We start from the raw sequence: 23,671 nt of genomic DNA, 5'->3' as shown, positions 1-23,671 counted from the left end.
AGCAAGCCTCCATCTGATTGGCAAGGCTGTGATTAGAGGAGTTAGTTTTTTGAGCCGTGGAAGGCACTTGAGCAAATGGATCTGGAGCCCTACACTTGCCTGAGAATTTATCAATACAGTGGGTGGGGGGTTTATCTATCAGAAGCTTATGGGTACTTTTTATTTTTAAACAGAAATTAGTGCCAGGTTTTACCTCACATTATAGAAATATTCTCTTGTTGAACAATGCAGGTTGAATGTTTATGACTAAACTGGAATGAAAAGTGTAATGAAGAAGGAAAGTTTCTAGCCAAAGAAAAATTACTGGATGATGGGATGGAAGAGATCTTGGTAAGCAACCTAAGACAACCCTTTTCCACCAGGCCTTTGAAGTGACCATACTTACAATGCATGATGGAGAAATTCAGTGTGTATTTAAGAAAATTATTACAGTGAAAGATACACTGTAATTAATCCCCCTCACAATACTCCTCCTCACTTCAAACACATTATCCTATTGTGGTAAAAGCATAGAATCCTAAACTCTAGATCACCAGGGAGGCACTCACACTTATCCCTGGTTCTTGTTACTTTCTGAAGCAGTTCTGAAAGTGCTCTTTTGTGAGTGTTTTTACGAGGTGAAATTAAAAAAAAAAAAAGTCTGATGAGGCCCACCTCTTCAACATGGAGCAACAGAGGAGCCAGGAAGCAGTGTGCGGGCCTGTGCAGCACAGCACAGAAGCTACCCCCACCACCCCACAAACAAGAGAAAGAGGGCCTCTCTGAGGCTCCTAGACGAACAATGAAGCCCACTGGAAAAGTGAAGAAAATCTCTGCAATAGAGGCACACCACACCACCATAGTTGGTAAGTCAGAGGGACCAGCACCTCACAACAGAAACTGGTCTAACTTCATGAGAAAGACAGCTGGAACCTTCATCAGAACCTTGCAGAGTTCAACCCACCTAGAAGTCAGAGTTCTCAACTTGGGCCTTGCAATCAGAAATCAGCCTGAATTTAAGGGGATAGCTGCTGGCCTGCTGAGACTAATTAACTTAGATCTGTACACTCCTGCCCATGCTGTCTATTATGTCAACAGAGGCATACCCTGAAGGAGGCCCTCTATTTTTTTTTTCCCCAAAGTAATGTCTTTCTCTTATCTTTATTTAAAAATTTTTAATTTATCTTTTTCTTTTCTCAAAGTTTTTTCCTTTTTAAAACTTCTTTTATTATCTTCTGTCTCTTACTCTCTCTCTCCCATCTTGATCTCCATTACTCTCCCTTTTTGTTCCTGTTCCTATCCTAATTCTAATTTATTTTCTTTCTTTTTCTTTTCTTCTGTTTTTCCTTCTCTTAATTGCCATTAATTTTAAAAGAAAGTGATTACAGTTTCTAGCTTCTCTATTCCTGTTAGTTTGTTCTGTTCTTGTATATAATTTGTTCTGTCTTCTCTTCTTCTCTTCAACAGCTTCCTAGAGTATGTGTGATCGTCCTGTGTCCTCTGACCTCACTTCTAAACTTTCTCTATCCTACCTATCCCTCCCTCCCCAATTCCTTCTAAGTCCCCAACCAGAAGGGTAAAAGTGCTACATTGAAGAGTTTATTCACTAGAAACATAGTTTGGGCTGGTCCTTGATTTTGATTTAATTCACATGGTTAAAGGTGATAGATTAATAACTACCACAAATGGTAATTTTCTAAGAAGTGCTTGGTGTTATTGTGTTGCTGATTGTGTCACTTGGGCTAAGGTGTTGTGATTGATCTTATTAGTTGTCCTCCCTGGTATAATGAAAATGAGATTGCCTCAGAGTCATTAGAGACTCAAAACCTAAAGACCAGCAATATCTGGAAGATTGAAGTATTAACCAAGGAATTAAACCAAGGACAATACCAACAACAGAAATAGAAATGAGAAGACATTTAAACAAGGCACAAACACAGACTTCAATTTCACCAAAGATAAACTCTGGGGAAAATAAGGTGGAAAAGTCTCACAGTCAACCATCTGGACACCCTGAACCAATAGCACAGGAAGTAACAAAACAGATAAATGAGGCTGTAGAAAAATTTTAAACAGAAATAATTTCCCAGATAACCACAGAGATAGTGAGAAGAATGAAAGACATGATTAGAGACTTTACAACAAAGGCAGATAAAAAAAAAAATAGATGAGCTCAGGACCATGATGGAAACCATGAACGCCCAGCATAGGAAAGAAATGTAAACCATGAATGACCAACATAGGGAAGAAATGGAATCCATTAAACAGATTCAGATATCCAGGAAATTGACATCTCTATAGAAAGCATTTGCAGCAGAATGAATGAATGTGAAAGTAGAATTTCAGACATAGAAGATAGGATTGCAGTTGGTGACAATGAAAAGAGAGATCTCTTAAAAACAGTAATGGATGATGAGTAATTGATCCAACAACTCCTAGATGATGCAAAGAAGAATAACATAAGACTGATAGGAATCCATGAAGTAGCAGGAGAAAATGCAAATGACATTCAAAAAAACTGTTCACAGAATTAATGACAGAAAACTTCCTTAACAGAGGGGAACAATTTGACATACAGATGAGTGCGGCATATAGAACTCCAAATAGCTGTGATCAACAAAAATCTACACCTAGACATATAATAATGAAGATCCCAGAACCACAACAGAAGAACAAAATCCTACAAGCAGTTAGAGAAAAGAAACAAATGGTATGCAAAGGAAAGCCCATCAGAATCACAGCAGACTTTTTTTTTTTTTGATGTTGTTGCTGCTTAAGATTTCTTTTTTTTTCTTTTATTGAGTTTATTGGTACATTTTAGGCATAGAATACAGTTACATTCATCATTGGGATCTTGTACCTTTACAAGACAGGTCTTGATTCTCATCTTTTCCCCTTGTCCCTGCCCTCCCTTCACCCCCTCCTCCCCTCGCCATTTCCATTTTTTCCACTTTATTTCCATTTTTTCATTTTCTCATTTTTTTTCTTTTCCCTTATTACCTTTCCCCTACCCTTCCCACTTTCCCTACACTTTTAGTTCTTTTCTTCCTATTTCACATGGTCAATTATCTCATTAGGATCTTATGTACTCTTATAGTTTTTCACAACAGAGAAACTATTTGATATTTACACATGTGGGACTTATTTATTTCACTTAGGAGTATATCCTCAATATGTATCCATTTTCCTATGAATGAATCTAATTTATCTTTCTTTATGGCTGAGTAGTATTCCATTTTATAGAAAAACCACATCTTCTTTATCCACTTTCCAAATGATGGGCAAATGGACTGTTTCCAAGTTTTAGCTATTACAAACTGTGCCACTATAAACATGGGTGCACATATATCACTGTGGTATGATTCTTTTAATTCTTTTGGAAAGATACCCAGCAGAGGGATGGCTGGGTCAAATGGAACCTCTAGTCCCAGCTCTTTGAGGTATCTCCATATTGATTTCCACAGTGATTGCACTAGTCTGCACTCCCACCAACAATGGAGAAGGGTTCCTTTCTCCCCACAACACCACCAACACAGCAGACTTTTCAACGCAAACCCTCAAGTCAAGAATAGCCTGGAGTAAGGTATTTCATGTCCTAAAAGAAAACAACCTCCAAACTAGATTGATACATCCTGCAAAACCATCTTTCAAAATTGATGGGAAAGTAAGATACTTCCACAACAAAGAACATGTGAGAAATTTCATGAATACCAAACCAAATTTCATGAACTCCAAACACTTCTAAACAATATCCTGGAAAAAGAAAATTAAGGCCACAAATATACCAGGAAAGGCAAGAAATTAAAGGAAGAGAGGGAAAAATAAAAAATGAAAGAACCATCAACAGGAAAATAACATGACAATGGAAAGTCAATATGTAACAATTATAACCTTCAATATTAATGGCCTCAATTCACCAATCAAAAGAAATAGACTGGCAGAATGGATTAAGAAACAAAATCCAACAATATGCTGTATACAAGAAACCCACTTAATAAAAAAAATTGTAGACAGAGAGTAAAAGGATGGAAAACAATTCTCCGTGTGACAGGAGCCTGGAAAAAAGCAGTGGTAGCTATCTTATTTGAATAGATTTCAAACTAAAACTAATTAAAAGAGACAAAGAAGGCCACTACATCCTTGTAAAGGGAACAATCCAAGAGGTAGAGATCACAATCATAACTATATATGTACCAAATATTAATACCCACAACTATAAGAAACAAATACGAGTGGACATGAAAAATGAAATGAGCACTAATACAATTGTAGTGTGGGACATCAATACTCCACTGTCACTAATAGACACATCATCTAGACAAAAAAATCAACAATGAAATAACAACTGAACCAAGTCTTAGATCAAAGGGACTTAGTAGATGTCTACAGAGTGTTCCACCCCACAAAAATCATAATACACAATGTTTTTGGCTGCACACTGGTCATTCTCCAAAATAGATCACATGCTAACTCATAGAACATGCTTAAGCAGATACAAAAGAATTGAAGTTATTCCCCTGTATATTATCAGAGAATAGTGCAATTAAACTGTAGATCAATAGCATAAGAAACTATAAGAACACAAACACATGGAAGTAAAACAACTGCTGAACAACCAATGGATCACAGAGGAAATTAAAGAAGAAATTAGACAGTTTCTACAATTAAATGATAGTGCCAATACAAAACAGAGGAATCTATGGGACACAATGTAAGCAGTTCTATGAGGGAAATTCATAGCAGTAATGCCCTTACTAGGAAAACAGAGCAAGCTCACATAAACAACCTAATGCTTAACCTTAAGCTCCTAGAAGAAGAAGAACAAGACAAAGCAAAAGCTTGTACAAGGGAGGAAATTATAAAGATCAGTGCAGAAATTAATGCAATGGAGACTAAGAACAAGATAAAAAAAATCAATGAATAAAGAGTTGGTTTTTCAAAAGAATAAATAAAATCAATAAACCCTTAGTCAAAAGGAATGAAAAAGGTGAAGTCACATCAGATTCACGAGAAATCCAGAGGATCATCAATACCTACTTTGAAAACCTGTACTCTAATAAAATTGAAATAGCAGAAGAAATGGACAGATTCCTAGATACACATGAATTTCCAAAGTTGTATGAAGAATATATAAAAACATCCCGATTACATTCAGTGAAATTGAAAATGCAATTAAAACATTACCAACAAAGAAAAGCCCAGGTCCTGATGGCTTCACTGCTGTATTTTAGAAGACATTAGATATGAACTATCGCTACTACCCATTATACTCTTCAAAGCAATTGAAAGGGAAGCAATACTTCCAAATTCATTCCTGGAAGCAAGTATTACTTGGATTCCAAAAGCAGGGGAAGAGCCAACCAAAAAAAGATAACTACAGGCAAATCTCCCAAATGAACATAGATGCAAAAATCCTCAATTCTGCAAACAGAATACAGAAGAACATCAAGAAGATCATATACCCTGAGTGAGTTGGATTTATCCCAGGGATACAAGGTTGCTTCAACATAAGAAAATCAATTAATACACTAAATCAACAGAGTCAAGGACAAAATCCATATGATCATCTCAATAGATGCAGAAAAAGCATTCAACAAGGATGGGACCCTTGACACACAGACCTCTAAGCTCAGTGCATATGGACTTGGATGTAGGAGACACCACCAGCCTGAAATCTATGCAGTAATAAAAGTCCTAGCCCAACCCCTAACCTGGCCACCCAACACCCCTTCCCCTCCCCCATAGCACACACATTAATTCCACCACTAGCTTTGATCTCTCTGAGAGAGAGAGAGAGAGCGAGAGCATGATGCTCTCTCTATATATACAAATAACATTTTCCTATGCATGACAGAATGTTCAATACGCATATGAGCCCATGATCTTTCTCCTCATACCTCGAATATCAAGCTCTTGTATTCATTTGCCTTCCCATATTATCAGGACTCTTATGGCAAATGAAAAAGCTCAATTTGAAATTTAAAACAAAGGAAAATCATTCTGTCTCATGTACTGATAAGTACAAGTTCCACCTAGATTTTTTGCAACTTGAGCCAGTTGATGAAACGTTGCTGCCACGGCTCTCTCTGTCCCTTGCCATTCAGTAGAGTTTGGCTTTACAACTCTATCAAGTTCTTCACACACAATAGAGAGCCACAGACAGCCCAGACTCAGCTGCACATAGCTGATGACCCCAGAAGAAAGGGGCTTTGCTCCATTTCATTCCAGTACAGACGTCTGCCCAGTGTGTCTCAAGTTAAATGTCCTTACCAGGAAGAAGAATCACTGTGTCCTGCTCACCTTGAAGGCTACAAATGGAAAGAAAGTCACAGTTATGGGACACATAGAGATCAAAGAAGAAAAAAAGTTTGAGAAAGCAAAAAGAAACAAAAACGAAAACAAAACAAAACAAAAAAAAACCCAGTGTTACCTCAGTGTATTTTACTTGCCTTATTTGCTTACAGTCAAAAATCATAAACTTTGACAATTACACATTGCACTCAAATAGCAAATAATAAAATCAACTTCATGAGTAGCAACCAAAACAATGCAGAATAGTATAGATCAGAATAAATATAAAAATGTCAGTGATGTCAGTGTATATTATTTTATGGAAATATTGTTTCTCTTTCATGTGTTTGTATAGTCTCCATTGATACCTACCTATGTATCTGGAATTAGATTATGATGTGAAATGAGTTTCACATTGTGGGATGCAATAGGAAAAATAAAATAACACAAACAATAACCTTTAATATACATTGAATCGATCCAGGTATCAAGAAAACTTTCAAACACACACTTAATTCTCTGGAAGATAAAATTAATTCTATTCAATCTTTGAAAGAATAAATTCCTATTATGGAGTTGTGTTCACTCCATATTTAAGTGAATTTATGCCAATGTGTGTCAAAAGCCTTTAGCCATGAAAACAGTGAAAAAATTCCTGTGGGTCTACCAACAATTTTCCTGGCTTGAGCTTTCTAGATTTGGTACTGAAAACTCAGAAAATAGAGCTTCACAGCCAGTCCATCTAGCTAGTTGCTTGTAGAATAACTCAAGAGGAAACTTCTCCGATGACTTAAGAATTGGAGAGAAAGCAGCATCAGAGTTGAATGTCTTTTAAAAAAACAGGCCAACATATACGTCCAGCAACAGATGAACACGTAAAGAAAATGTGGTATTTATACACAACAGAGTACTACTCTGCCATAATGAAGAATAAACTTAAGTTTGTAGGAAAATAGATGTACCTGGGACCGCAATGTTAAGCGAAATAAACCAGACATGTAGGCTTAAATACCACATGGTTTGTCTTCTACAAGAAATGCAAAGTATAAATAAAGAGGAAAATAAAAGATAGAAACCAGTGTTGCTTCAGTCTATTTTATAGCCTTGCTATTTGCATACAGTCAAAACTTACAAAAGAGTACTTTTAAAATTTCACATTGGGCTCTAATTCCAAGTGGTGAAATCAACTTAAGAGAGATAGATCTAGGCAGACAGATATTTTGCAGAAGGGAAGGGACCCAAGAGATGGGAGGAAGAGGAAGAGAAGGGCAGGGAAGGTGACATAAAAATAATGAAGATATGTGACGCATATGTGCAAACTCCCTACAAGAAATGTAATCATTATGTACTGCAAACATGTACTGATGAAAAATAAAAATTGGAAAAAAAAACAAATTAAGTCTAAAAAACAGACTAACAATTTACAAATATTTGAAAAAACTAGTTCCGAAGGTTGCAGTGTCATGAGGGTCTAACTTATTTTACAACTTACCGATGGCAGATATATAATAAAATATTGCTATTTTCAACATCAAAGAGTAGCCTGAAATGGGGAAAGGGAAGTTACTGTAGGCAATAGACACTGAAAGAATCTTGCTCAACTCAGAGTTACAATAAATAGCCATCTGTGGAATAATACTCTGCTAGCTTAAAAGAGGTCTAGTGTTCCAAAGTCCCTAATTCTTTTCCAAAGATAGAAGGACTATCCTATATTTGCAGAAAGTCATAGTTTTGCATCAACCAATTGTGGATAAACTGGCAGCATGTTCTGTCTAAAATTTTAGGGTATTTTCTACAAATGCAAGTCAGAAAAGTACATTTCCTGTAGAAGTGGCTAACACAATTTTCATTGCTGCAGGTAAGGCAATAACGACTGATGATTTTGAGACGTTAGCATTCAAATTTTGGAGAGGGGTCGGAGGACGGGGAGATTCTATGAGATATAGCGAAGGTCCAGCAATTAGGAGTAGTGGGACACGTGGGCACAGCTAGTGATTACATGTGACCGTGGAGGAGAGAAAAAGAGCAGGCAGTGATGTGTGGGCCGGAGAGGCGGTTAGTGCTTATCCGCTGGATTTTCTCCCAACAGCGATAGAGACCCAGCGAAGGTATTCGGTACAGAACTTTAATAATCATGTGTCTTTTAAAAACATTGCTGTAGCTGCTATGTGAATGCAGCAGTGGAGATAATGGGGGAGGCGGCGCAGAGACCAATCAGGAGGTCGCTGCAGTAACTGAGATGAGGGTTGGTGGTGAGGTGGACTAGGAGACATGCAACGGGCAAGGAGAAAAAAGCACAGAAAGAGATGTTATATGGTTGAATTAAGAGAATGTGGTGACTTGATGGGACCTGGCAGCATGACAGAGGGAAGGGATGTGTCAAGGTTTAACTCCCAGCTTGCTGACTTGGGCGTGGCTATGACTTAGATGTGGTTTGCCCCACACACGTTCACGTGTTTGGAGGGTCCGTCCCCAATGCAGCAGGAGCGATGCGGTGAGTCATACCAGGCAAAGGTCCTGGGCGATTATGGTGGGGGCCTCACCCTTGGAAAGAGTAATAGGACCTTGCAGGAATGGCTTAGGTCTCGTGTGACGGGAGGACTCCTCAGGAGAGTGGGCTGTTATAAAGACAGATCACCCACATGCTTGTGCCCTTCTGCATGCAAATGCCCCCCTTTCTACTTCCCTGCCGTTTGTGATACAGCCAGGGGGCACTCACTAAACACCAGCACCACACTGATTGAACTTTTCTGTCCCCAGAATTGTGAGTCAAATTAAACTTATGTTCTTTACACATTATCCACATCCGTGGGAGATTCTGTTATAACAATACAGGACAGACCAAATGACACACACAGGTGGTAACCATCATGGAGCATGTGTACTCAGAAGGAGGAAATTTTAGAGAAGAAATTATGGATTCAGTTTGGGATATGTCCTCAAAATGGGGAAAGGAAAATCTGCAGTGGCAGCCGTCAATATGAGTCTGTGTGCACTTAATTGAATATTCTTATATTATTACATTTAGCTACTGTATATAGCTATTCTCACACTATATGTATGAGAGCTGTCTTTCATTCATGTATTTACCCTCACTAAATGATAATTGTTAAGTGGATGAATACCATCTGTGTAAATGAGTAGTAGAAAACATGCCTCTTGAACAATCTTCTATGCAAATCACAAAATGATAATATATTATTAATATTTCCCAAAGGATAATCAGAATCAGGCTCATTTTGTAGATGAAAGAGTCCAGTAAAGGACCTTAGAATGAACTCATGGAAACTCCAGGAACAACTGCTGCCCCACACAACCTATTGCTTAGTCTGAATAAAAATCCTCCAAAAGTATGAAACTATATTGCAATCACGCCAGGTCTGCAAAGACTATCACTATTAAAGTCTTAGAATTTTCATCAATCCCACAGGTCAGCATAAGAGTCTCTGATAATATTTGCAAAGTATTGCTGGAATTCAAACTTGGCAACATTTTAGATCCCTAGAGAAAGGAAACCCTGTAACTTATTTCAGGTTGTAAGTAGAAAAGGAAAGATTTCTGACTATTATATAACAGGACTTCAAAAAAAGTGGATATCAATGCTCTCAGAAGAGACTATTTTATTTAGGAAGGATTGTTTTGCCAAGTTGAATCTAAGTTTAGGATGTTGTGTTTTATATCTTTCTATTAAAAAACAGGAGACTTCTTCCCCAAACACATTCCTCTAAAGTCAGAGTTATATTACTTTTAACTTACTCAAAGAGTACTTACTCAATAGGACTACTTCAGTGACAGTAAGGTTAAGTTTTTAGTTGATTGCCTGGTTGTCTTGAAGATTTTCCCAAACACTCCTTCATAGTCATCTTGCCTCGACATCAACCAGGAATGGGACTCTCTCCTTACTTGGTTCCTCAACCAGATAATTGAACCCATATCTTTGTATTACAGTTTTTCCTGAACTTGAAATCGTCTTTTGAAATGGCTCCTTGCCATGATTCTGGCTGATTGCTCATCTGAAATCCAACAAACAAGGCATGGGAAAGTCAATTACTGGGTGAAATTCAGCCAGCATCAGAAGGGTGGTGCAATCCACCCCTTGCCAAAGCTACATGGAAGTGAGGGAACATACAAGAAAAAATGGGAGTGGCAATTATATGTCTTCCAAAGAGCAGAGAATTCAGCCCTGTTTCTATCTATTCTGAGATACCTTTCCTTAATCCCTTAGGACCGGGAACCAAGTCGGTTTCCCTGGTTACCAAAGCCCACTTACTAGAGAAAAAGGGCAGGGAAGATATAACACAAAGATTGCTTAGAGCAAGCCAGTGTGTGTGTGTGTGTGTGTGTGTGTGTGTGTGTGTGTGTGATGAACAGATGCGTATAGCAACAGTGTGTGTGTGTGTGTGTGTGTGTGTGTGTGTGTGTGTGTGTGTGTGCGTGCGCACACGTGCGTGCGCATGTGCCTGTGCACATGCATGTTTATACACATGTGTTAGGACTCTTTATAAGCATCACAAAACTAATTTGAACCTGTTTCAACAAAAATGTTTCTCATCAGGCAAGAGTTTGACCTCTTTCATTCTTAATTCTGGAAACCTCGGGGAAAGGATAAAGATAAAGGATAAACTGTGTGTAGTGAGGGGGGGGGCTTTGTAGTTACCACGTGGGTGATAGACCGGGGAAATGGGGTGGTAGGAAAACTAGCCTGAGAAAAAGGATAAAAAAAGGTACCGGATAGACAATTCCGTAAATGCATCACAACATACCATAGACACTTGAGATGGTATTTCTGGACCAGTTGGTCATTCAGGTTGTAAGAAAGAGAGCTGGGGTAGCGAAAACCAGAGACAATTTGGTAGAGAGATGTCTGTCACTCGTGACAGGAAAGAGTTTTCTTTCTCCATGACTGTTCCCATCCAAAGGCTTTTGTCCATCCTCCTTTCCACTCACCTGACCAATGCCATGTGTCGAAGTCCAGTGGAAAGATGAAGAGGGGTCTCCACAGGGGAATCAGGAAGAAGGGGCAGGAGGTGCCTTTGGGAATAGCAAGGCCAGAGCGCCTCAGTTTGATGCAGGATCTACAGGCACCAGAGTGAGGGAAAGGGCTGACAGGAAGAGCATCTCAGGTGGCCTTGGGAGGCAGTGGGAACGTGTTGGCACAGGCTGAGGGGAGCCATGTGTATAGAGAAGTTTGCGATTCATCAGCTGGAGATGAGAGGCCTTTGGTTCTGGTTATGGCCCCATATGTATCTTTAAATGTCATACCAGACAGAAATACAGTTGTTTTCCAAAGCTACAGCGGACTGGTTGCAGGATCCTCAAGGACGTCCAAATCCTCAGATGCCCATGTGTTGTACATAAAATGGCATTGTATTTGCAACATAAACTGCTCACATCTTCTTGTATACTTAAAATCATCTCTAGATTATTCTTCACTTGTAATACAATGTAAATGCTGTAAATAGTTGTTACACTGTTATTTAAGGAATTGTCACAAGAAATACTCATCTGGTTTTAAAACAAGAATTAAATGGAAATAGAGTTTTTGTAAATGGGAAGATATGGAAGGAGCAGGGAGTGAGGGAAGGGGTAGAAGACAGCAAGAGAGTTAAGCTCCTCCCCATGGAGTCTAATCAGGATCACACTTTACCTTGGGGTGCAGTGTCATCTTGCTGGCTCATCTTGTTAACTTTTCCTAGTGTTCTCCTTGGTACTGTTCCGTTTTTGAAAGGAAAACTCCTCCTAGGATCAGTCAAATTTATTCCTTCCTTAAAGCAACATTAGAAAGGCTCTAACCCTCCTTTCTGGGTCAGGGTCTTGCACCAAGCTGTGTCTTCGTACGATAACACCATAAATGGTGGTTCAACTCCCTGGTTGTCACATGCTAGCCTTGCCAATCCTATAAATGGCTGGAATACAGCAGAAACAGCCCAAAATAGAAAATGAATTGCTTTGGTGGTCAAATTTTGTTTTCTTTGTACAAACTAATATTTGTACAAAAAAGAAAGAGGAAGAGGAAGGAAGAAAGGAGGAAGGTAAAGAGGAGAAAAGAAAGAAATATATCCACTAGTGATGACCTGAATGTAGGAATTATCAATGGCTTTTGAATTTTACTTTTATATTTTTCCAATCATATATCATAAACATGAATTGTTCCTGTAATTCAAAAATTGATCTTTAAAGTAATCTAACATGTTTGATTGATGCCGTAATTTAGAGAATTTGTAGCAGACTTTGGCTGCCTCTTTAATCAGATCCATGGTACTGGACTTGAAAAGAAAGAGGCTGAACATTCTTCTCTCTAGAAAAGTAGGAGGGCAAGAGAATCCAGAGCAGATGGCTGGCTTTCAGCTTTGCTTGCTTGGACTGATACTGGGTCCTTCTCTGTTCGGAGGTCTCTCAGAGAAGAACCTGTGGCACAAGAAAGGGATGCCTTGGAGAATTCGTGGATCAGACTCATTCGACATATAAACCGAGGGAGCTCCAGCTGCCAAAACAGAACAGATAGCAAATTCAGCAATGAAATTGGAGAGTAGAGGCCCTCACAAGGGATTGATTTAGATTCTTAGAAGACTCCTTCAATGAAGGCTTTCTGCTGATCCCTACCCCTATTTCTTTGGTCATCATAGGGCTAGACTGCAGTAACCTGGGGAAAGATAAAGCTCAGGTGGCCTCAGAGGCCATGTAAGGTTAGGAGGAAGAGAAAGAGCCTAGAAAGAGATATAGAAGTGAGAACCCCTCACCACCACACTAGATTGTGAAGCCTCCAAAATTTTAAGGGTCCACATATTGACTGTTGGAAAGAAAAAGAGAATTTGGACAGAAAAAGAACAAAACCTTGTTCTAGATTTCAGTGACAATTTTACTAGCATTTATTTATTCTGTCTCCTGAGGCTCTGCCTGACTTTTCACCTAAATAAAATTGAGCAGTAAATCAAGAGCACCCTGAATGGAAGACAGTGATAATAATCTTCCATTATTCTTCTTTATCCTGGTCACTTCTGTTTTTCACCAGAGCAGAGAAGATTGCCAATTTGAAGAGGCTGTGTCCTGTAAGTTCCTAGGTGGATCTAGCTCACAAGGGAAAAACAGAAAATGACAGTTTGCAAAGAAAGTCAGAAAAGTAGAAGAGCTTAGTTTACTTTCAATTTCTGTGGATATCAGACTAAGGAGTTTCATAGTACAAAGGTCTTTCTGGAACCTGGAGTTCATCATGAATAGTTTGATCTTGGTCTGCTTTGCAACGGATCTTAGAAACTCTTGGGTGGAACAGGTTGGTACTTAGGGGACTGAGTGCTTGCCTAGGGCCATCCAAATGCCTTTGGGGTGGCCTATCTTCATTGCCTTGGGGATAGGTGATTAGGACACTGAAAGAGAGACTCCAGCAGGAACTAGGGATGTTTGTGCCTACGGAGAAGATGAGTGTCTAAGAGATGAGACCATCCAGGCTTCTGAACCACTGAGGAATCAGGTTGAGCAGGGTATATGTAGAGCACTCAGGGAAACTGAGTGCTGGGTCTGTGCTATTACCTAGTCAATGAGGTATGAAGAGTCAAAGAAGGTGCTGAGACATCTATCACAGAATGACATTTATGCTACTTATTAGTTTATTGTAAGGAACAGGGAAAGGGAATGTTACCAGAACCCCTGCAGTGAATCCTGGTCTCCTGTGAGCCATGACAGCACAGGGTGGATTAATTAATAAAGATAGGAAGTGAGACTTCGAGAAGAAACTGAGCTTTGGGCCTAATCAATGCTGTTCTGGGCAGCAAAGACAAAAGACCCTGAGTTTGCCACACCTTTATTCCATACATCAGGAGTAACAGATGACTCAGAGGGTAGCAGCCATAATCCTAGGACAATGAGGAATTTATGTTGATGAAGGTCCTAATATGCTGAGGAATTTATGTTGATTAGGAATTTGTCCAACCCCAGGATGTCTTCAATTGATGTAATCCTGCCCCAGACCCTCACAGCATCATGGGAACATTGAGGTTTTAGCTGTGTATACCTGGAAGCAAAAATGGAGTTATGTCTCCACATTCCATAGCTGGCCTGTAGGCAGGAAAAGTAGGCCTAATCATAATTTAATTATGGAATGATTTTCCCCCAAATTATGTAGAATTGTGCCCAACAGCTTATCTGTGAATGGAAAACATCTGTTTTTTGGCAAGATACTGCAGATTCCTGAAGACTGGGAACATTCAGTAATATGGAGAGGGGATCAATTATTCCAAAGGATGGAAATAATACAGCAGTTGTGCAGATTTTACCAAGAACAATTTAAATTCTACCTTGAATATTTGCTTATATGAGGCACCTAAGAAAAGTACAACAAATATATAAACAATACAGACTTTTTAAAAATTCAATTTTTCAAAAAATATTTCAATATTCACATGCCAGAAGATATCAACTTAAAGGAGCAAACAATAGGTGCTAAATATTTGTTGGAGTATAAACCATTCTCTGTAGTGGCTCTCGCTGTAAAGATGACTTTATATTCACTCCATATATATTTAAAGGGGGCAGGGAGCAACGGCAGGCTTAGTACCAAGGGATGATAATCACAGTCCTCGTCATCAGGCAGGGCCAAATCCTGACCCGGGCTGGGACTCTTTCCCCAGCGTGACCTTTAAGCAACAGTCTTCTCCCCTACAGAGAGGATCCTAGGAGGGACTGCTGGGAAGGTTAAGTGAGATAATTCATGATCAGCTATATGCCCAGCAACTGATATGTATATATTGCTTTAAAAATATTCTAATAACCATAGAAATAAAGTAAACCATAGCATTAGCAATGGATTCTGCTCAGTAACAAGAAGTGTACTTCGGACTCTTCTAATCGGACAAGAAGACTGCCCGGCGCAAGTGCGGCTAAAACTACATTTCCCAGCAGACCTCTCGGTGCAGCGCCAGGCTCCTCCTGCTTCCGGGTCTGTCACGTGACTCCTCTACCGCACCATGGAGGAAGCAGAGGAACAGGTAAAGATAGCTAGTGCTAGTTAGGGCACTAGTGTCTCCAGCCGGGAGGTTGGGAGTGCTGAGGGGATGTGTGGAGGCTGCGGAAAGGCGAGGAAGGGCGGCGGGAGCTCCTTCCGGAGCGCTGAGGGCCGGGTCTCGTGTCCCCCGGGGAGGGTGCAACAGAGCGCCCAGACCCAGCCCTGCATTTTCTAGGGTCGCTTTGCTTTTCTCGGGCCGTTCTGTAGCCAGTGCTCAGTGAAATTTTGACAGAAGCCGGCCAGGCTTTGTATTTACCACCCAGGTATTGACTTCGTGCGGGAGGCGTGAGACATATTTTGAGGCCAGTTGATTGAAATTTAAGTTGTGTTCCCCCGGAAGTAGCATAGTGAGAGACAGAAGGGAGGTAGAACGTCAGTTTTATTTTATATCTAGTTGGTTTAGGTATTGAGAGAAATAAAGCACCATTGTCCGTCCAGGAGGGATTTTAAGTATGCTGTTTCTGGAACTGTTATGCCTAGGCGCCAAAGCAGGTTCCCTCCCCCACATTTTTTTAACCAAATGTGTGACATTGGAGTGTTTACTTCCAAACATTGATTGGAGATAATTACACAGCCCTCAGAGTGGATTAAGATGAAATGCGTTGATGCACAGAGTTGAAGTGCGTAGAAGTTTTGGGCGCAGTAAAAGTTGTATTTGTTGCCAGCAAGACATCAAATGGCAGTGTCCAGTCACCTGGCAACCCGTCCCGTTGAGTTTTGGGTAGAAATTTATGATGATAATATGATTTATTTTCATATCACAATAGTGGTAGCCACACATTAGATGAAAGGACAAAATAAAATAAAAATGACAAAAAGAGAAGACGTCCTAATGTCTCTATTTCCAGAGTAATTTTTTTTTTTCTTTTTGCTGCTGGGGATCAAACTCAAGTCTTTGTGCTTGTGAGGCAGGCGGTGGAACCACTGAGCTAAATCCAGCCCTGGAAACAGTTTATTTTGATACTTTTCTTTCTCCTCTCAAGTTGACAGTGCTCTCAGTTGCTGCAGTTGCTTCCAAGAAGTGATATTATGAACTGCTTAATATCAGAAGAGATATTTATCTAGTTCAGTAGTTTAATTACTAACATTTGAGTTATACTTTAGTATCATTCCATAATGCAGATTTGCCCTGTGTATATATTATGTATGTTGATAATTAAGAAATTTGACTAAGTAATTGTAATAACAGGAGAATCTCTTACCTAACATTTGTGCCTCTTTTTTTTTTCATTCTGGGCAGAACACAGGAAAACACTAAGAACATATCATTTTGTGACCTATTGGCCCATTTGATTGGTGGTGAGATTGATTTTCACGTTGTCCTTTTAGGTTGAAATATAATTGTTCATGGTTTTACATAAAAGCAGAAAACCATGTTCCTTGAGTTCTTAGATACAATATAATAGAACTGCCGTAGAACTAAGAGAGTTGCTCTTTGTATTTACCACCTTGTGCAGAAGAGTTTGTCAAAGCTATCTCATGTAAAAAAAAAGTCAAACAGAAATTTTGGTATATACAGCGGATCCTTGACTGATGAACTTGATTGGTTCCCAAGGGCTGATTATAATTCAAGTGATTATAAATCAGTACAGCTGAGATCTGAATGTTTACCTGGGTACATACAGATAACAAGAGGCAGTTGGATCTTCCGTTAACCTAATTACTGATTAACCCAAGTTGTTCATATGTCAGGCCAGATGTAACTTGAGGGTCCACTGTAATAAGAATATTTCACATTTGTACAACTTTCCTGTTTAGAAAACTCTTAAGAAAAGTACAACAAATATATAAACAATACAGACTTCTTATAATTCAGTCTTTCAAAAAATATTTCAATATTCACATGCCAGAAGATATCAACTTAAAGGAGTAAACAATAGGTGCTAAATATTTGTTGGAGTATAAACCATTCTCTGTAGTGGCTCTTGCTGTAAAGATGACTTTATATTCACTCCATATATATTTAAAGGGGGCAGGGAGCAATGGCAGGCTGAGTACCAAGGGATGATAATCACAGTCCTCATCATCAGACTCTTTCATACTGTACTTGGTTCTGCCCAAAGAATTCTTTGAGGTCAGTGTTTATTCTGATACATAAGTGAGGTGAAATATTTTCTGTGTTCCAAACCTTCTAGTGGCCTAGCTGTCCTGCAGGATCCTGTCCCATACACCCTTTACCACCCTGCACTGCCCTTATTTTCCACTACACTCCTTGTACCCTTCTGTCACACTGCAACTACCACAGTGACTTTCTTACCGTTCCTTCTACAAACCAAACACGTTCCTACCTCAGAGTCTTTGCTGCTGTTGCTTCCTTCTAGGACTTGTGCTGTCTTCAGGTTTTCTCCCTCTCTTTGACTAAGCATTCTTTTTGAGTGAGGCTTTCCCCGACCATTCTTTGTCCTCCTCCTGCATTTTTTTTTCCTCTCTAATGCTCATGACCATTTGACTATGTTTCTAAATTTCTGTTTATTTTTTCCTGTATATTTTTGTATGCTCTTGCTATTAGAGTATAACCTACATCATGACAGAGATTTATGCATTACTTTATGGAATTCTAGACACTGGAATATTGCTTGTTACTTAATACATGTTAATTGATTGAATTTTACAAATAGGTAAATTGAAATTCAGTCAACTTGATGAACTTGCTCAGGTTTATGCCTACAATAAATCTTTAGTCTTTTGATCACCAAAGTGCATGATTTTTCATTAGAACACTGTTCCTTTTAAAATACACTCAAGAGCTGTCTTAATTATTTTGTTTCTACTTTATGCTGTAAGATTAGTCCTTCACCTTGATGATTTTCCTCTGTTAGCTTTCTGTTCCTGAGAAAAACAATTTTAAAGAAGATTTATTTTGACTCCCAATCTCAGAGGTTTCAGCCCATGGTCCTTTGGGTCCATTTCCTCTGGGCCTGTTGGGAGGCCATCATCATGGCAGATAGCGCAGAACAAAGTGATTCACCTCATTGTGGGTGTCAGCAGAGAGAGCGAGCCAGGGAGGATGGACAGGGACAAGATAGAGCCCCAAGTCTCCATCATCTCCTTGCAGCCCATCAAGTTATATGAACCCACAAGTGGATCAATCCAGTGATGAGGTCATGATGAAGTCACTTACCAAAAGCCCCACTTCTGAAACATTGCTGCCCTTGGGATTCAGCCTTCAAAATACATGAGCCTTTGGGGGACATTTCATATCCAAACTGTAACACGCTTCAACCTGTTCTTTCACCTTTGATGCTTTAGCAGCCAGTATATAATTGGAGTGGGCTCACCTTCCCCAAGAGATGTGATAATTTTCCTTAAAAAGACCATAGCCTATTGTCAGAAGCAAACATTCACAAACTGTGGTTTATCTATTTAAAAAAAACTAGTGAATAATTATGCTGATATTATCAGTATTTCAAAAATGCTTAGGCTCTTTTTCTCTGCTTTGTTGGTACATTTTTCAGGTCACAGTAAAAAGTCACTCAATTTGATAGGCCTTTATTATACAGTTTTTTTGAAAGCTAAAGTATGCAGTAAAAATGGAATAAATTTGGTAATTATTTTCTGCTACCTTGAATACTTTTGGAAAAGATGACATAACGTTTTTTTCTCCCCATGAATGCTTCAGCTATTAAGAGGTGTATTAAATGGAGTACTGAGATGTTATGGATGAGGGCAAAGGAGGGAATTTTTCTTGGCACCATGTTCTGGAAATGGAGACAGCTCTGTAGGATGAGACTCACAAAGCTGAACCTTTCAGCATTGTCTTTCCTGAGTTCTTTAGTGATCGACTCCCTCCTTTTAATTTTAACTTGATCAAAATAGTGACACAACCTCTGAATGTGTTAACGTAACATTAAACTGTTTACAGAACGCTTTATTAAAGTCATTCTTGGATATGAATATACAGGTGTTTTTAACTTACTGGGAAATCCTGGCCTTTGGTGAATATAGTAAAGGTAATTCACAAAAGTAGCCAGATTTATATTTTGCAGTTCACAGAAAACTAATACCCTGCATTCTGCCTGGAAATCTTCTAACCAGCAGTTTTACTTGGCTCCAAAAACGACTTGTCATTGGCCTTCATCCTCACAGATGCCTAACATTGTACATCCAGCCCCCTCCTCTGAGGGATGTGATGCTTGAAGTGTCTTGTTTGTGTGTTCGTCTTATGTTGCCCACAGATTGTTGAGACCTCAAGAATAGCTCGTGTCTGTATCTTCGAAAGGGTTGGTGCTTTCCAGGTGCTAGGTGATTAATACAATGTCTGAATGTATTTATTAGGGGAGAAGAGCTTTCTCAGTTACTGAATTGTAAATGAGATTAAGTAGAGTGTGTGAAATTCCTTTATTTGAAACTTTGGAATATTATTAATTCAAATATAATATAGATTATATTCTTTACATTTCTACATCCCCTGTCATGGTACTGAGGATTGAACCCAGAGCCTTCACACTGAGCTACATTTCAATCCTTTAAAGTTTTTGTTTTTTTAATTTTGAGGCAGGTTCTCCCTAACTATGCTAGGTTGCCTAGGCTAGGCTCAAACTTGCAATTCTACTGCCTCAGCCTCTCAGAGTTGGGTTGCAGGCCTGTGCCACCATGGGTAGCTAATATTCCCTTCATTCTATACTCCTGCCAGCTCTAGTTATCTTTTATCTTCCGTACTCAACCAAACTGGATCCTGGTCCACTAAAGTGTGCACTCTGACCATCTGTTCCTTGATCAAATGGGATTATCTCTACTTTGTATGCTCTCCCTGTACTTTAGACACCAGGTGAATTCTATTCATATTGTAGAACATTTTAGAGATAGTCAGATGGCACATTCCATGGTTGTGCATGATGCCCCTGTGCATAAAATAAAAAGTCAGCACATATGAGTGCCTCTGTTTTCTTGCCTGTAAATTGGGAATTTTTACTAAGACTCTTGTGAGTGTGAAATGAGATAATCTGTGAAAGTGGTTAGGTCTAAATGGTTATAAATAGGACAAAGGGTAACTATCTAAACCTGAACTTGGTTTATATATGCATGGTTCTGTTTTCTTGTAAGACATATCTTTTAAAAACAACATTGCCAATGATGAAGGGAAAAACAAGATCCAAACAAGAAGTTGCAAAAGCACAGATCAGCAGATTTTTATAGGGCCCTCTTGTTTTTCATAGCAGAGCTAAAGCATCATCACAGATTAGCTTAGCTGGACTTGCTGATTCCTTTAAAAGTTTTCCACTCATCTTCAGCTAGGTTGGTTGGCTGATTATTAGCAGTCTACCCCTTGTCACTGGTGTGTTGTGCTTCTTTCTTGTATGTATAGAATTGTATACTATTTATCTTTTTGTGTCTGGCTTATTTCACTTAGAGAACAGTACAACTTTATAACTCTTTACTTTTTCATGACTTAAAGTTAAGATTCTTGGAAGCTGAAAAATGTTTGAAAAAAACACAGATTCTTTCAAACTGATAGCCTTTCTCAAGGTTCAGACTTATTTTTTGGTTCTCTTCCTGGGGATATTTATGCCTTCTTGTTCATCTCTGTCTCTAGAATGTCAAGTAGAGTGGCTTGGTGAAAGCATGAAGTTAAAAACAACAGACCAAGCTAACTCCTGAAGTCATTCATGTATTGCTTTGGTAGGATTTGGACAAAGTGTAGGCAACATCAATGTCTAGGAAGTTAGTGCCAGTGCTGAAGGTAGGTCAGGGGTCCTGGAATAACTGTTCTTGATCAATGCCAGCCATAGAAAGCAGCCACAGGAAGCTCTGATGGCAGAGCCTGGTTTTTCTCTGCAAACTCATCTCTGACATTTGTGAGCCTCAAGGTGTCAAGAGTCAGGCATTATGTTCTTTCCTCATGTGGAACAATGGTGTAATTTTATTTTGAATTTTTGGATTGATATTAGTTTGGGAATTTATGGGTTTTATAGTTTGTTTTTGTTTGGATGAAGAACATCAATGAGCATTCCATCCATTTACCCTTTGTGAATATTTGAGTGGATTCCAAATAAAAACTTTTTCCATAGATTAAGTGTAATTTTTCTGAAAAGAGTAGTCAGATGTCTTTTTAGAATTCTAGATGTAGGAAATAAGAATCTAGATGAAGTTTATTGCCATAGTTGTCAATCTTATTTTGCTAATGCTAATATCTTAGTATTCAGGGATTCCTGGGAATGCGAGATGTTAGAAGTCCTTAAGTTCAACCTCTGACCTCACTGTTCCGGCCTCAGGGGCCCTTTAAAAAGTTCAAGATGCTACCTTACAGACATATAGGTGGGCAAAGCAAATATGAGCAATGTGTAATACATGTTCAGTAAAGAAGTCATAGTAACTTTTTTTTTTTTTTTGGTTCCGCGGATTGAACTCAGGTCCTTGTGCTTGCAAGGCAGGCCACCGAACTGCTGAGCTAAATCCCCAGCCCTCATAGTAACTTTTTTAAAAGTAAAATTTATCATGTAGTCAAGGTATATATCATGATGTTAAGAGATAAATATATATATACTGTAAATATAGAAGAATAGTTACTACAGTGAAACAAATTAACACATCCATTCTATCACAAGCAAGAACAACTATAATCAATTCAATGGACAAAAATCCAGTAGGTTATTAGTTGTAGCTATCATGTTGTATGTTAGGTCTTTAGACTTTTTCACTTTATATTTCTGCTGCTTTGCATCCTTTGACTTATCTTTTCCCATTTCCAAACTCTCCTTCTTCTGACAACCACTGTTCTAGCTTCTATCTCTGTTATTAGACTTTATTTTCTTTAATATTCCATATATAAGTGCAGTGTTTTTCTGTTTAGCTTATTTCACTTAGAAAATGCTCCCAAGGCCCATCAGTGCTGTGTCAAATGGCAGGATCTCCTTTTGAAAGGCTAAATAATATTCCTCTGTGTGTGCATGCCTGTGTGTGTGTGTGTGTGTGTGTGTCTTTTCCGTATTGGCTACACCAGTCTCATTACACCAGCAGTGTGTAAAAGTTCCCTTTACTCAACAAGCTTGCCAACTCTAGTTAGCTATATCCCCAGCCCCTGTTGTCTTTCTGACTGATGATGATGGTAGCCATTCTAATACAAGTGTGAGGTGATACCTCATAGTACTTTTGAGCACACTTTCCTGATAAATGGTGCTTTCAGCACCCTTTCCTATACCTGTTGTCCATTTTTATATCTTTGGAGATATATCTCCTCAGGTTGTCTTTTTAATTGTGTTAATGTGCTTTCTTGCTAGTGAGTTGTATGGGTACTTTATAAATCTTGGGTATTAACCCTTTATTAGATACATGGTCTACAAATATTTTTTCCCCCATCTCATAATTTGCCTTTTCATTTTGTCAGTTGTTTCTTCTGCTATTCAGAAGATGTTTAGTTTGATGTAGTCCTATTTTTTAGTTTTGCTTTTGTATCCTGAGCTTTTGGTGTGATGTCCAAGAAATTATAGCCAAGGCCAATGTCAAGGAGCTTTTCTTTATGTTTTCATCTAGGAGTTTCATTGATTCAGGTATTACCTTTTTAGCTCATTTATCTATTTTGAGTTGATTTTCATAGATGGTATAAAATAAGGGTCCCATTTCTTTGTTTTGCTTGTAGAAATTCAGTTTTCCCAGCACTGATAAGTGAAGACTCCACCCTTTCACCATTGCCTTCCTGGTGCCCTTGTAGAAAAGTAATTGGCCATTGTTGTTTGGATTTATTTTTGCCCTCTCCATTCTGTTATAGTAATGGGCCACTAATATTAGAAGTGGAATGTATCCAAAAGAGGAGGGTTAAGATAGAAGACTAAAACTAAGAATTAGATGGATAGTGTAGAGGAGAAATAGTTTAGCATGGTAGGAATGATACTTGTCTTTTTTTATCTGGAAAATTTTTAAGTGGTAGAATTTTTTTTCCCCTCAGGTACTGGGAATCAATCTCAGGACCTTGCCCTTGCCAGGCAGCCGCAGTACCACTGTTAGCCCTAAGAAGTTTTCTTTTTCATTTTGTCTCGTGGAGGACTGTAGCTTCAAACTAGCTGAGAACTAAGATTTTGATTAACATTAAATAATCTGCATTGGGATGTAGAAGAAATTCTAAGATTTATTATGATTAATGATATAACTATGATAAAATTCTTAATTATGAGTAACATCCCCATTTTACAGATAGCTTTTGAGTGCAAGGACCATATTTTTTCCTAAGACTGTACTATAAGAGTGCCTGTCACCCATGAAGTTCTTGTTGATTTTTGATGTGTGAAGAATGTTTTTATTTATTTTATTATTATTACTATTATTATTTTTGGTACCGGGGAGCAAACTTGGGTCCTTGCGCTTGCAAGGCAGGTGGCAGAACCACTGAGCTAAATCCCCAACCCATGAAGAATGTTTTTAAATGCTAGATTTGCATTTATCATGCTGTGCAGCTTGAATTGAGTATAT

At 38.7% G+C, this 23,671-nt stretch overlaps 1 protein-coding gene across 1 annotated transcript in view; it reads left to right on the top strand.

The window, feature by feature from the left end:
* The first annotated feature begins 15,189 nt into the window (after positions 1 to 15,189).
* The window catches only part of Vps41 (VPS41 subunit of HOPS complex), a 158,560-nt gene continuing 150,078 nt past the window's right edge, over positions 15,190 to 23,671 (top strand). Inside the window, exon 1 of the mRNA XM_010610865.3 lies at positions 15,190 to 15,251. Coding sequence (XP_010609167.1) covers positions 15,231 to 15,251 — 21 coding nt within the window. The 5' untranslated portion in view covers positions 15,190 to 15,230. The remainder of the gene's footprint in view (positions 15,252 to 23,671) is intronic.

Source organism: Fukomys damarensis, unplaced genomic scaffold (genome assembly GCF_012274545.1).
Source record: "Fukomys damarensis isolate Sample0158 unplaced genomic scaffold, DMR_v1.0_HiC HiC_scaffold_17, whole genome shotgun sequence".
Lineage (NCBI taxonomy): Eukaryota > Metazoa > Chordata > Mammalia > Rodentia > Bathyergidae > Fukomys > Fukomys damarensis.
Note: the sequence above shows the minus strand (reverse complement) of the source record. Positions and strands in the feature narration are given on the sequence as shown.